Here is a 14,803-nt window from a genome sequence, read left to right as displayed (position 1 = left end):
TCCTTAGGTGCAGCTCTGTTGCCTGATGCCTTATCTCTCAGCGCTGTGGTGGGTCACCAGCTAAGGTGAAGCAACACTGGAGTGATGGGAGGTTTTTTTTCCCCCCTCAGCTGCCACAGGTGGTTGGCAGTTTTCTTTCTAAGCGAGCGTTGAATGTGCAGCTAGGTCTGGCGCTGATCAAGATGCCAACTTTCTTTAGATATTTGACATGAGTGGTGAAAAGTTGTGACTGTTAAAGATCCCTAGGCACTTCTGCAAGATTTAAGTCCAAGCTCCTGCCCAGTTTATTATTTCTAAGCAGAGTCCTGCATTTTAAAATGGATATAGGAATCTTGGCTTAAACTCTTTTCTCCATGCTGTGTTATCCCACTGGGTATCACATTTTCAACATGCAGAAGAAAAATATTGAGAGGCTGCTGCTAGTTAACTGTTTCACTGAGAGGCTTGGGCTAAGATGCATCAAATCCTCTTTGATTGTCTTGTTTTGTCCCGTGAAGTTTGTAAAACATGACACTGAGCCAACGGATCTTTGAGTACCTTCTTTGTCATGTGCTCTCTGCCAGATAATATCATAATACCTGGAGGGCAGCCTTAGCTGGTGTAGCTTTAGGTATCAACCCATCTGGAGTTCCACCAAAGCTTAAGTCAGCTGCTGCTTTTGGTGGTTCTGAGTGACCAGTTCTGAAATAAACACAGTTTGGCCAGACACAGTGATTTATCCACTTAGTCTTTCTAAGCAGAAAGTTCAAATGCAGTAAAAAGTTACATGAGCACAAACAGATTTAGGCACAGCATAGTCTCTGCATGTTAGCTGCATGCTGCCATTGCCCAAGATGCTGCGCTGGTTAGTTGGGGATGATGCAAGGCTTTGCTCACTGGTGTTTCTTACTGTGCTCTGTCAAGGAAATGAGCTCAGTTTTCATATAAAAATCTAATGGGCTTTTTTATATTCAGCCTTCTCTTCTGAGATTCAGACTCAGAAACTAGTATTTGTAGCTGGATCCTTCCACAAAGTGGATGTTCATCCCTGTATGTATCAAGGAAATGCCTGTTTCTCATCTCTTAGATAGTGATAGAAGTGCAAGTGGAGGTCAGGCCAGACTGGTGTGGCAGCCTTTTGTGAGGTGATGCCAGGGTGAGCCCAGTCTTTAATTTCCCTTGCGTGCCTCAAGGTGTGGGACATCAGATTTTGCTTGTTAGAACTATGGGATGAAGCTGGTGTTGGTCTCTTGTCCAGCAGGTGTCAGACGACGTTCTCTTTGCTGCACATTGATAGCAGGAAGCTTTAGGGTACCACAGATATACTGGTCAGTGAAGGCAGCAAAATAAAGCTTTGTGTGGTTTGTCACTGTCTTTTGTTTCCTTCAACCCAGGGAGGCTGTATGGAGCTGATGACTTCTTGCCTGTGTTGACGTACGTACTAGCCCAGTGTGATATGCTAGAGCTGGATACTGAAATTGAATACATGATGGAATTGCTGGATCCATCCTTGCTGCATGGAGAAGGTAATCTACTGATTTATTTTTATTAGAATTGAGTGAAGAACTCGGGAGGAAGGATTCTTCCTCATAGAGCAGTTGCTGCTAACCTTGTTTGAGTAGAAATCCTTTCAAAGGGATTCCTCAAGTCAGCAATATTGGTAGCATAACAAGAGAACCGCATCATTATTTCCATGTTAAAGTAAAAAAAAAAAAGCTGTTTGCTTGCATAGTACAGACCTGTGTGACCTGCGAAGCTACTGATGTAACATAATTTAGGAGTGACTATTTTGTTTTCAACTAAGAAGGGGTCAGCATTGTGACTTAGCAAGCAAACACATACACTGTGCAGGCACCAGATATGGTTTTCTGTGCCTGAAAATATCCTGAGAGTATTCATAGGGCAGCAGCAATCAGTTAAATTGTGAAACACCTAATAGCACCTGGGTTAGGTGCTTTCTAAGAACTTACTGGAGAATTCTCTGCTGGGGAAGTGCTTTTGGGAATACTGCCCACCTTAATGCTTCTTCCCAATATTTGCTTCTCACAAAGTATTTTTATAGCTCTAGGAATATATTTCCTAAAGCACTCTTGAATGATGGCTGAATTACACTAGATGCAATGCAGTCTCCCTCCTTTCTGTTTTCATGGTGATGTTTTATCAAAGAGGTATCCCGCATACCCTTGGTAGTCCCCAGAATATACCAGTTTATAGGGAAGTTTAAAGGTTCTTGTGACCAACTTCAGCTGTGTGATGAAGTAGAAGTGTTTCTCATTCCTGCTCTCTCTTGGCTTGCTGACATTGCTGTATCCTCTTATATGCCGGTATATGTGAGAACACTGTGCCAGGATTCCTCCAATTTGGCACGAGTCTGTTCCCTGCTTTGTGTACAGAGTATCCTCTAGTGCATTGTTCAGAAATCTTAGCATGGAAAATACTTGAGATGCAAAGCTGGAGATCGTTAACATACTTGAAAGGCAGAAACACTTACTTGAGTGTCAAGCCGCATGGTTTTTAATGCAGCCCAAGGAGTCCATCTGTTGTCTGGCCCTGTCTTTGGCACTAGCTGAACTACACAATGCAGGAAAAACTGAGTGCTTTGAGGCTGGGCAGTTCAAATGTGATGTATTTTCCAGTTAGTCTCATGGGTCTTGCATGTGTTTAATACATAAGACTTGTTGCAAAGCTGAAGGCCAAGAGGATGCTGTCAGTAATATAGAAAATACTACTGCAGACATGGAAGGTGTCTTTGACTCTATATATGGATTGCGCTGCCTTTTAAGTGGACACTCGCACTTCAGGAAAGGAGAGTGAGAGATACAAATGACAGCACATCTTTTCTCCTAGTTTTTGAGGCCTGTTACCTCTGATGGCTACTCCTTTTCCTCTGTGACCTGCAGCTTCTTTAGTACATCAGCAGTTCTGTCTTGACTTTAATTTGCTCTCCCCTCATGTAATGAAGGTGATGTATGGAGGGCTGTAAACATCATCTCCTGAACTAGTTGGACATTATGGGGAGCGCTAAAAAGGTGACAAATGCAGTCTTCATTTTTAAAACGAGTGCATCACGCACTCAGTTGTTGGTTTGTTGCTGCTAAGGGTGGTTGCTTTTAAGTTCCTGAGCAGTGATAGATTGTGTTTTACTTTGTTCAAGCAGCTATATGTATTCATCCACACTTGAAACTGGGGAATTAAAAATCACTGTTTGGAAATTGTTTAGAAAAGAACTCATGTTTTGACTTTGTAAAAAGACTTAGGAGTGAGTGTCACCAGTCACTTAAGTCACCAGCTTTCCACAGCCCTAGTGGACCCAGAGTTAGATACTATGCACCATCTCATAACATGGAGCACATGCAACTGCTGCAGGTTTCTTAGTAGCTGAGAACACATCTTCCAATGTTTTGCAGGCCAGGCTGCTTTTCTTTAAATATTTTGGCAACAGAGTATAGGGACTTTCATATATATGCATGCATGTGTATGTAAAGTTGTGTTTGTACTTCTGACTATGACCAGTAGGAACTAGTGTGGTGTTTGTGACCACTCTGAGAAGTCCTTCCCTTGCTGTCTTCACAGGAGGCTATTACTTGACAAGTGCTTACGGAGCACTTTCACTGATCAAGAACTTCCAGGAAGAACAAGCTGCCCGGCTGCTAAGTTCCGAAGCCAGAGATACTCTCCGGCAATGGCACAAGAGGAGGACAACGAACAGGACGATACCTTCAGTTGATGATTTTCAGGTAGAGCTTAGGGCTGAGTAGAAAAAAAGAGGAATGATTTGTTTTGTTGGAAATCCCTGTTTGAGAGGTATGATTCATAATGATTCCCATGGGGCCACAAGGTAAGAGGAGTGAAGAAGTGCTGAGAAAATGGCTGGCAAGTTTGCCTCTGTTTTGAAGTCTTCATACTTTATCTAATAAAGTTTGATTATGATGGTTTAAGGAGAACAGTAAATAATGGAGCTTTCCCAGCCTCCCTTCTATTTAAATCAGGCAGAGCAAGGAGAAATTAAATTGTATCTTAGATTCAGCTTCTTTGTATGCTTTACTGTTAAAAAGAACACATTCCCAGTGGCGTAAGTCAGCATGACGGCCCGGTAGCTTATGGTGATAGAGAGCAGAGGTGGGAGAAGAACTTGCCTGAAGCTTTGAAGTTTAAGCGAGGAATAGAGTTCTATACTATGGATGTCTTCATGCTTGTTTATGTTTTTTCCCCCTTCCCTCCATTTCTTATTGCTCTTTCAGAGTAGGGCAGTAACTTCAACTGAAGATTAACAAAGCAGTCGGGATTACTTCATCTTTTAAAACCAGGCCTACATCTCTTTCATCTGGTACGCTGTTGATTGCCTGTTCAGATGCATCAGTTCGCGGACTGAAGCATGGAAGATGTTGGATTTGAGAAGAAAGGATTTATTCTTTTGTGTTCAGTTGTTTACTGTTCATACCACAACACAAACTTGCCAGAGAGGCTAAGGACAACCATTGATTAGTTATAATCTAGTTAAGAGCTTGAAAAATGAAGGTGCGGGGTCATCAGGAGATGATGAGATATTTCAGTTGAGGCTCCTTCTGCTTTATCAGTGTCCCTGCAAACAAATGCAGTGCAACACCGAACGGGAAGGAGTCGGGAAAAGAGAGAAACTTTCACAATTTGCCTCTTTTAGGAAGAGGAGAACTGGTTAACAGAAATTACAGACTATGGCCAGTACACAAAGCTAATCCATCTTTCTGGGCTCCATTTCATATTCTGCTTACCTGTAGTTAGGTGTCAAATTCAAGTAACTTGAGTCTTTGTTCTTTCTAGCAAAACACTGCACTGTTCATGGGAAAATTCATCACCTTGTGTTTCTACTGGATGACAGAATGTCAGAAGGTTCTTTCAGCAGGATGCTGTATTCCGTTTTACCTTCTTTTCCCCAGCAGAGGCACTTCAGCCGAGTTAACTGTACAGCTGGTTGCCATGCTGCATGTGGGGAGATGGAGGAAGAGGAAGAGCTGGCACTGAGTGTGTCCAGTGCTTCTCTTCCTGTCATGTCTTTCAAGAGAGCCTTGAACCAGTAAGATCCCACAACTTCCAGGCTGTGCTTGGCACAAATTCAAGCATTTTGCTGCCTGCTCAGACTGCAAGTGTTCCATCTCCTTTCTCCGTGTCCTGCAATGAAGCACCTTCCCTACAACCAATGTGTAACTCAACTTCAGCTAAGTTCTTCTTTCTTACATGGACCCAGTATGCCGTCACTGCATTTCTCTGATTCAGTCTCGCAGCCTGATCAGCTTTTGGGCCCTGGAAGGCCTTCATCCTCCCTTCCTCAGTAGGATGGAAGAGTTAAAAAATCCCATATTCTGATGATGATTAAATACAACCGTATGATGATGCACAAATAATTTTGATTCTTAGTATGTGAGTTACAGGCATCTGTACAAATTTCAGCCTCTCCTTGAAGCAGTCCTAAAAGTACATGTGTTCAAATATGGGTCTTCTGTGTGTTAACTCCATTAGAAATTAAAACTCTAGTGTGTTTTGCCATATCTAGGGCTGATTTTTTACAACTTCTTGACACTGGGTAACAAAAATGGATTGATATTATTCAGCCGGGTTCAGTCCCAATGGTTTAAATGCTGTTGCAAAGCTTCAGTTTTGCAATCTGCAAGCTATAAAAAATATTGAAGAGAAGAGTGTGTTTTGGAACTTGAGTCATATGAACATTCTTCTCAGTCTTGGCGTTTAGCAGCTTGTTTTAATGAAACGTATATTTTTACCTTTGTGATTTAGCACAAGTAAGTTATTCAGCATACACACATAGCTACCAGCTCAGACAATAAACAGGTCTTTCTCACTGTCATTTCTTTGCACTTCCATTGATTTTACTGCTTTTTAATCTTTAGGTGTAGTGAATTTCTCTTGTTAAAAAGACACAGTGTGACGCAGGCTGCTTTGTTCATATTTCGAAAAGTTTTTTTGTGTTCCTCCTCACAGTTACTTTATCGTAGAATCATTGAGGTCAGAAAAGACCTCTGAGATAAGTCCTGCTGCCAGCCCAGCACCACTGTGCCTGCCAAACCATGCTCCGAAGTGCCACATCTACATGTTTTTTATCCCCTCCAGGGAAGGACACTCCACCACTTCCCTGGGCAGCCTGTTCTAGTGCTTCACCACTCTTTCCGTGAAGATATTTCTCCTGATATCCAGTCTAAATCTCCCCTGGCGCGACTTGAGGCCATTTCCTCTTGTCCTATCACTTGTTACTTGGGAGAAGAAGAATTGCTTTTCATTTTACTTGTTAAATGCTTTTAGAAAGGTAGAACTGCATTTTCCTGTACGGCGTATGAGAATTTATCCATCCTAGTTGTGGCCATGAGTCAACGTCAACAGAGAGGAAAGATCCGGCTTTTGCCTCAAGATCACACACTAACATTGCAGAGTAAAGTTTCTTTCTGCATCCTCTTAAGCTTTATTTAAAAAAAAGGGAAATGCTGTCACTTGCACCTTGGTTCCATCAGGCTCGGACACCAAATTGCCACCAGTTAACATGATGGAAACATCCGGCATAAGGACAGATCATCTTTTGCGTACTGCAGCATGAGAGCAGCAATGGTTTCTCCTGCAGCAACTTACAAGTCAACATTCTTGTTTGCCACTGGTAGAGGATGCTTTTCTTTTTCCTTCTAACATACTGAGCAAGGCTTCTGTTCTCTAGGATTGACCCACCAGTGGCAGCAGCATCTCTCAGGTGCGCTGCCTCAGATGTTTGGTTTGCTTCACAGTATTTTGTTTGCCAGTGAGGCCAAACATCATGTTTCATTAAAACCACTGGTGGTTTCCATGTGGCTTTAAGGCTGTATCTATTCACTCTTAATTGCGGGGTTAGACTGTAAGCCAAGGAAAGGAAGATGCCAGCTTATGAATATGTTGTGCTTGCCACAGTTGTACCCACAACGTCCTGATTCCCAAGGCAGCCGTAATGTGCAGGAATCACAGAGATTTGCTGTTTGTTGCAGGCTCTTCAGACAACGAGTTTTGGTGGTTTGAGTTTCTGATGTCTGTTTTCTCATTCTACAGAACTACCTTCGTGTTGCATTCCAGGAAGTCAACAGTGGGTGTACAGGAAAGACCTTACTAGTACGGCCATATATCACTACCGAAGATGTATGTCAGCTTTGTGCTGAAAAGTTTAAAGTGGACAATCCAGAAGAATATAGCCTGTTCCTTTTTGTTGATGACACCTGGCAGCAACTGACGGAGGATACCTACCCGCAGAAAATAAAGGCTGAGTTGCACAGCCGTCCACAACCCCAGGTCTTTCACTTCGTCTACAAGCGCATTAACAGTGATCCATATGGTGCCATTTTTCAAAACAACGATGACTCGGCTTCTTAAACCAGCAACTTGTCATTTAATTCCTGTTCCTTGTTAACTGCTGACGACATCTTTGTTGTCTGCCTTCCTTAGGAAATAAAACAGGTCTTAAACCATACTTGCCTAGTAGAACACGCGCAGTCACTTCTAGCACTGCTTACAAAACCCCATGTAAACCATGCATATGGCCAGTTATGCAAGATATTCCACCAGCGTGTTCAAGTAAAAAGCCCATGAGGCTGAATTTCTTGTACCACAGACTCTTTTGAAGCATATTATGCTGCAGCCCTCTGCAGGTCTTTTGCTGTAGTGTGCAAAAAAATCTATTTTCTTATGCTCCTCCTTTAGCCAAATGTCATTTTGATTTAAATATATGTACACTAGACAAGTATTGCAGTAAACTGGCTGGTATGAGCTCAGTTCCACCAGCATGAGTTTGACAAGACTGTCCGATGCAGGGCATCAGTTAACTCATAATTACCTGGATGATTGCATCCTTTCCTAATTTTTTTTTAATTACAGAAAATCGCCATGTTTTTTATATATATATATATATCATAGAAATTTTATAGCAGTTGCAGGTAAACTGTCAGGGTTGGGTTTTGAAATATTTTTTTAACTATAAAGTATTCTATAATTATGCATGTGATTTTAACATTTAATATACAAGAATAAATCTCTTGCTGGTTTTAGAGTATTGCATTAAAAGTCTCTGGTTTCTCTTTTCCTGTTACAGTAGAGTTCTGAAACTTCTGTTATCTGTAAGAAGATTGTAACATTGGCACTGGCCATTTTGGTGCCTTTATCTGAACTCAATGTACTGTTATCTGGATTATTGTTTATATGCGTTGTTTTAGACAGAACTAAGGGGTTGAAAGAGGAAACTGAAAGAGAAGGATGTAGAGAAGGGGCAGAGAAAGGATGTAGAGAACATAATTTAGGATTAAAATGTGTTAAGTCTGCTGGTTCAGGCTCCTTGCAGAAAATAAGCAAAGAGGTTGGGGAGGAATTTTTATGTAAGCAGCATTGTAGATTTGCAGAGGGATCTGACAGCACCCATCCCAGATCCTCTTTGTGTGGGCAGAGAATTAAATATATCAGTAAGGTGAAGGGGAACATTAACTGGTTTGTATAGTCTGTCACCAGCATCACAATAGACTGAAGAATGTGTTGTAGCATTTCATGGCTCTAAGTTACTTGGTAGGCGAGATGTGTCAGTCCTACGTACGCAAAGATAGAATGGGATTGAATGCGTGTGTTCTGTGGAGTTATCCAAGATTGCTGATGCTGTGACGCTCTGGACCCAACCTCAGTCAGTCAGGGCTACTCTCTTTGGAGGGACACGGGTTCTCCCTGAGTCCACTGTGAGCACTGTGTGTAAGGCAGAAGATTACAAAAAAGTTGTGAGCAGCAGCATGTGTGTTGTACATATAGAGATCTGTAGCATCTTTGTCAGTTTGCCGTGTATCCGAAACCCCTGGCACATGTTTGTATTTCATTTTGTAAATGATGAGTTTTGCACATGATAATACATTGTAATACTGAACTATAATTCAGGATGTTGTGTGCTGTGGTTTTTGGGGGGGCGTTTGTTTTTTTTTTTTCTTTAAGAAATGATTCATTCTTAAATGTTTTGTATATTGATAGCCTCTGAGGATGATGCTTTTCATGCTGCTCTGACCACTTCAAATCCTTGGCAAAGGAAGGAAGCAATATTATTGTCTGGTTAATGTTCTTGACCTGAACAATCTGTAGAAGAAGCAGACGGGTATCTTGATTGCTGAACCATTAAGACCGATATTCATAGACTCATAGAATGGGTTGGGTTGGAAAGGATCTTAAAGCCTATCCAGTTCCAACCCCCGCCATAGGCGGGGACACCTTCCACTGCATCAGATTGCTCAAAGCCTCATCCGACCTAGCCTTGAACACCTCCAGGGATGGGGCGTCTATGACTTCTCTGGGCAACCTGTGCCAGTGCCTCCCCACCCTCTCAGGAAAACATTTCTTCTTAAGATCTCATCTAAATCTCCCCTTTTTCAGCTTAAAACTGTTGCCCCTCATCCTATCCCTGCACTCCCTGATAAAGAGCCCCTCCCCAACTTTCCTGTAGAACCTCTATAAGTACTGGAAGGTCTCCTCAAGGCCGCCTTTCCTCCAGGCTGAACAACCTTAACTCCCTCTGCCTGTCCTCATAGGGAAGGTGCTCCTGCTAAATAAAATTCCACTATTTCCTTAAAATGGCAGCTCTGCTACAGGGAGGGAAGCACTGGGGCAGAGAGGTAAAATAGTAAGAAACTCAGAATCTTGGATGTGAAATGAAGAAAAGCAGAGAGTGTAAAAAGGGAAACAAGCCCCCCAAACCTCTTCAACATGATTCCGCTGTCTATTCTTGTGTAACTGTGTTTTTGGAAAATCAGAACATTTTATTCTATGTGCTGTGCAAAACACTTCTCACTTCTCGTAATGCCAGGAAACAGATGATAAAAAAACTCTGGAAGGAATTTGACATGTGAAAATAAGCTATTCTGTCTTCTCTAATGTGAGGTGTTTGATGTTATGAAATACAGAAAAGCAAGGAAAAGATTATAGTTGAGATGGTCTCTTTTTATTTATTGCTCCCTCTTTTTTGCAATAGACAAGTAACTGGAAGGGCTAAAGGAATTAAAGCCGGAGGTGGTAAATCCCTAAATCTTACTGATAAAAGAGGCTTAACAGAAAAGCTAACACTAGATTAGGGGATTATTTGTGAATTCACAAAGAGTACAGACTGCAAACCCATAAAACGCCACCCGCAGCAGCTCATATCCACTATAACTTCTTGTTATTTCCTCATGTTGTTTTTCTTACTTTTCATCTTAAAGGCTGTCACCCTTCCTTGCAGGCTCAGCCTTCCAGGCCAGTCTTGCATTCAGTGGATTGTTCTTTCTCTGCTGGAGTTAAGCAGCGCAAAGCAGGTGAGGATTCATTACCAGGGTGGATGGAGGTCATTTCTATAATTCCAGAAAACTAAAGTGTACAATTCCTGTGATGTGTAAATTGGTGATAGATTAGCCCGATTTTTTTTTATATATATATATATATAAAACTGTGCTGTTCTTCTCACTCTTGTCAGGACTGCAGAGTTACAGTCACCCACTGAAGTCATCCAAAATCAAGTGATTTTGGGAAGTCACACCAATCAAGCTGCTAAAGCAGAGACAGGGCTTTGGTTTTTTGTAAAATACTGTTTGTTGGAGAGTTTTTGTGATTCTGTCCCTTTCAGATGGGAAGATAACACCAAGGGGACCCAAGTCTCAGCCTCTGCTTCTCTCAGGGTCCTCTGTGTGCGCAGCCCAGCACTGTCCTCATGCACTGCTGCCAACTCCAAGCACCTCTTGGCACCACAGCCCTACAGGAAGAAACTGTCAACAACTGTGCACAGCAGACAACTCTACACAGCCTAATGTCCACAGAGATAACTCCACCAGGAAGTTTAGGGTTAGGTTTTGGGGGGCCCCCACGGAGAGTAGTCCCTGCAGAGAGTTGTGTGTGGAGAGTTGTCCTAGACCCCATCCCACTGGCCTGGCCCCGCTGCTCCTCCCTTTGTGCCAGGCGGGCTCAGCCTTCCCAGGCACCTGGTTGCTGCACTCAGCCACAGCCCTTCTCCCTTCTCGCTGTAGTTTTCAGTTTGCTGTTGTTGGCAGGGCAAGCAGTCTTGGCTGTGGTAACATCCACCCAGGTTTTATACCGGTGAGTGTATAAATACAAATGTTTCTATAATCCTGGAATTAAGTCCCTGCACTCAGCTGTGATCCCGCACACTGTTGGTCATCAGTAAGTGAAAATGCTGGGCTTGGGTTTCACACTGTCTGGGAAGGGAGAGAGCTCTGGCTCTGGATGGCAGTTGCTTTTCTGCTGGGAAAATTTGTGTTTCTGAGAAATGATTCCAAATAGAATATGTTTGTTTATTCCTTTCAGGGTTTTCTCTTTCCCTCTTTTTGGAGGGGATGTGGAGAGTCTTTGCGGGGACTTAGGAAATAAAGTATTTATAGTAAAGTGTAAAGCATTTGCTGTACGAAAGGTTTCTCTGTACCCACATCAGTTGCTTATGAGCAATGACTGATGGTTACAAGAGTACGGTCTGGAAGCATGAATATTCATTGGTGAATTAACACTGGTTTGACTCTAGAAAGGAACAAAGAAGCCCATCACATCCTCTCGGGCTTTTTTAACTTTAAATATGTAATATTTGCCAGGCCTTAGCTTTCTTTTGCCAGGCTGGCAAAGCTTGCCAAACTCTATTCCCCCACAATCACCAAAAGTCTTCAATAGTTGCTGGCGTGGTTAATTAGTTTTGGGCTTCTAACCCTCTATTCCTCCATTATCTTCTAACCCTCTGTTCCTCCTGTTGAAGACCCATGAGAGTTCCTTGTGATTTATCTTTGGAAGTCACATGCCTCAAATAGTGAGAAACTAGTCAAGAAACTACTGCAATGCTTGAGCAAAGTGATGTGTTTAGTGGCTGCTGAATCACAGGATGATAACATGGACATCCCTCTTTCAGCCTTTACCATGCTGATTGCAGTGCGTGTTTATACACCTCTTGGTTCTTGTGTAAAGATGTCTGGCTATGGATAGTGTGCTATTCCAAAGGTGATCCTCTTTCTGTAGCATGAAGTGTCCATGGCACTGGAGCTGCCACGATGGTCGTCACACACAAAGAACAAAAGGCATCGTCCTAGCTTAACCGTTACTTGCATGCTTTTATTCATAGAATCACTAGGTTGGAAGGGACCCACTGGGTCATCGAGTCCAACCATTCCTAACACTGCCTAAACCATGTCCCTCAGCACCCCATCCACCCGTCCCCTAAACACCTCCAGGGAAGGTGACTCAACCACCTCCCTGGGCAGCCTGTTCCAGTGCCCAGTGACAGTCATCAAATGCTTTGTTAAGGCAAAAGGAGTGAGCACCAGGCACACCCAGGTTGTCGCAGTGCTCAGCAGTAACTAACATTAAACAATCAGTGTAAATTTGACTTATAGCAACAGCTCAGGTTGGCAAACCTTGTGCCAGCCATCACAGTCCCACATAAGACTCATCTTTGTAGCCCTCAGAGAACCACAAAGATGATCAGAGGGCTGGAGCACCTTCCCTACAAGGACAGGCTGAGAGAGTTGGGCCTGTTCAGCCTGGAGAAGAGAAGGCTCAGAGGAGATCTTATGGTGACCTTCCATTACCTGAAGGGGCTATAGGAAAGCTGGAGAGGGGCTATTCGTAAAGGCTTATGGGAATAGGACCAGGGGGAATGGGTACAAACTGGAGAGGGGCAGATATAGACTGGACATTAGGAAGAATTTCCTCACTATGAGAGTGGTGAGGCACTGGCACAGGTTGCCCAGGGAGGCTGTGGACCCCCCTTCATCCCTGGAGGTGTTCAAGGCCAGGCTGGATGGGGCCTTGGGCTGCCTGATTTAGTGGGATGTCCCTGCCCATGGCAGGGGGGTTGGAACTAAGCTTGGAATCTTTAAGGTCCCTTCCAACCCTAACTATTCTATGATTGTAATTATCTGCACTATGGTGTAAAAAGTGGTAACATTATCAAGGCAGCTAAGATCAATCTGTAACTGAGCTGTGTGTGGTGAGCCTAAAGCCATCCTCAAGAGAATCTTAGCATCCACAATTAATTAAACCCCGTGAAAGATATGACACAAACTGGTGTTACCATACCCTGCTCTGTCTCACCCTGAACCTTCATTTCATGCTTTACTGAAGTAGCTGCCTGGGAGCTACAAGCACAAACTCTTAAAACGCTTAAGGACTTAGCAGTGCCCCAAACCCACACAGAGGAGCCTGTTCTGGAATTGCTACCCCAGCCACCCCCTGTAGTCAGACTACTTAACCACCACTGGCACCTCACCTCCCCGTGGAGCAGAATAGTGAAAGTAATAGCTGACAAACACCAGTCAAGGTATAGATTAGGAGGTGGAAGAAATGGGCTGCATTACATTGCCTAAAACAGAAAACCTACCACAAGAGATCTGAAATCATCCATAGGACTTGCATTAGCAGTAAAGCAGGACAACAAACCCATTTAAGTGAGCCCTGGGGCATGGACATATGGCCCACCAGCCTCCTCACAAGCAATAAACCCCACCCAGCTGAAGATCTAGCAACGTAAGTGTAACAGATGGTGCCTTGGCATACATAGCTACAGCCTGAAAGCCCTTAGCTTACACCTGAAAGATATCTGCTACCCACCAGATCTTCTTGAAGTCTCTTCACTCAGGAACGTCCCACCCATGTTCCCCACAGACAACACGGAGACTTGTCCTAGAAGAAATCTGTTTCTTTTTTAAACAGAACTTTTTTTTCCAACCCTTGTACCTCAGGGCTTTCTTTTTTTTCGGCAAAGATAAAGGATTATCTGAACAACCTCTGCATATATAAGAGAGCTCGTGTGTGTGTGCGCGCATGTGCATATAATTATACACTTAACAATCCTGCAAACTTGTGCCAGGCACAGCAGAGAAAACAATGACAGAAGACAGCAAAAAAAGCTGTCCAACTTAAATAGAGGATTGCACTGAACCACAACAACCTGTGGCTCTGGAGGGAATCCCACCAACTCCAAATGCGAGGCTTTAAGTTGAGCATAAACACATCCCTTTTCAGTATTTCTAGACAGCTCAGATAGTGCCATGCTAGGAGACGTGCCACACTCACCTGTGCCCATCCCAGGGAAAAGCACGTCCAAAAACACTGACCTGTTCTTTAACTCACTGTGTAGCTGAACTGTGACTTTCTAAGGCAGTAGATACCTATGGGCAGAGGAGACAAGGGAGAAAGGCAAGGAGATGCCTTGCTGAGAGGGGTGGCCACAGTAACACGGCCCAGAGCAATGTTTCTGCATATTAAAGGTGAGTCACTCAGCAAGTAGCCCCCAGAGGAAATGTCTCTTTGTTCTACCTGAGAGCTCCTCACTGCTTTTGAGGAAAGACACTAATACAAGCTGGCTGAGACAGTAGAGGCAGAGGCCCACGCCATGTGACCAGCCTGCTTCTAGTCATAGGCATCATCATCGTCAAAGTAGGAGTCACAATCAAGGTTATCATCTGACTCATCATCAAACAGAAAGTTGTCTTCATCAAGATCTTCATCATCATCGTAGTCTTCCTGCCACTGCGGTTCATACTCCTCATCTTCAGCCTCTTTGCCACCTTCATCTGTGTTGGGGGAGTCACACAAGACGGAACGTTTTGTCCTATGGAGAAGGAGAGCATCAGAGCAGAGCCCTGGCTGTCCACAGCAACCACGACCCAGACCCACACCACCCTCACCCTCCCTAATATCATCACCTCCGCATCCCCAGACCAGTATCTGTTACTAACTCTTTCGCATGTCAGCGAGCACAAGCGAAAATCTTGGTCGCCGACATTTTTGTCTGCACTTACCCACCTTTCCTTGTTACCCTGCTAAGAAAACTCAC

General features: G+C 43.5%; 2 protein-coding genes across 12 annotated transcripts in view; one reads left to right on the top strand and one right to left on the bottom strand.

Moving 5' to 3' along the window:
* The window catches only part of RIN2 (Ras and Rab interactor 2), a 78,141-nt gene extending 69,309 nt beyond the window's left edge, over positions 1 to 8,832 (top strand). For 3 of the 9 annotated variants that reach the window (XM_054061716.1, XM_054061719.1, XM_054061715.1), the window contains exons 10-12: positions 1,374 to 1,505; positions 3,553 to 3,716; positions 7,036 to 8,832. In XM_054061716.1, the coding sequence (XP_053917691.1) occupies positions 1,374 to 1,505; positions 3,553 to 3,716; positions 7,036 to 7,353 (614 nt within the window). In that variant the 3' untranslated portion in view covers positions 7,354 to 8,832. The remainder of the gene's footprint in view (positions 1 to 1,373; positions 1,506 to 3,552; positions 3,717 to 7,035) is intronic. The other 6 variants (XM_054061718.1, XM_054061717.1, XM_054061720.1 and 3 more) reach the window with 2 other exon arrangements.
* The window catches only part of CUL9 (cullin 9), a 40,755-nt gene continuing 34,273 nt past the window's right edge, over positions 8,322 to 14,803 (bottom strand). For all 3 annotated transcript variants that reach the window (XM_054061713.1, XM_054061711.1, XM_054061712.1), the window contains exon 42: positions 8,322 to 14,578. In XM_054061713.1, the coding sequence (XP_053917688.1) occupies positions 14,377 to 14,578 (202 nt within the window). In that variant the 3' untranslated portion in view covers positions 8,322 to 14,376. The remainder of the gene's footprint in view (positions 14,579 to 14,803) is intronic.

Source organism: Cuculus canorus, chromosome 3, assembly GCF_017976375.1.
Source record: "Cuculus canorus isolate bCucCan1 chromosome 3, bCucCan1.pri, whole genome shotgun sequence".
In the NCBI taxonomy this organism is placed as follows: Eukaryota; Metazoa; Chordata; class Aves; order Cuculiformes; family Cuculidae; genus Cuculus; species Cuculus canorus.
Note: the sequence above shows the minus strand (reverse complement) of the source record. Positions and strands in the feature narration are given on the sequence as shown.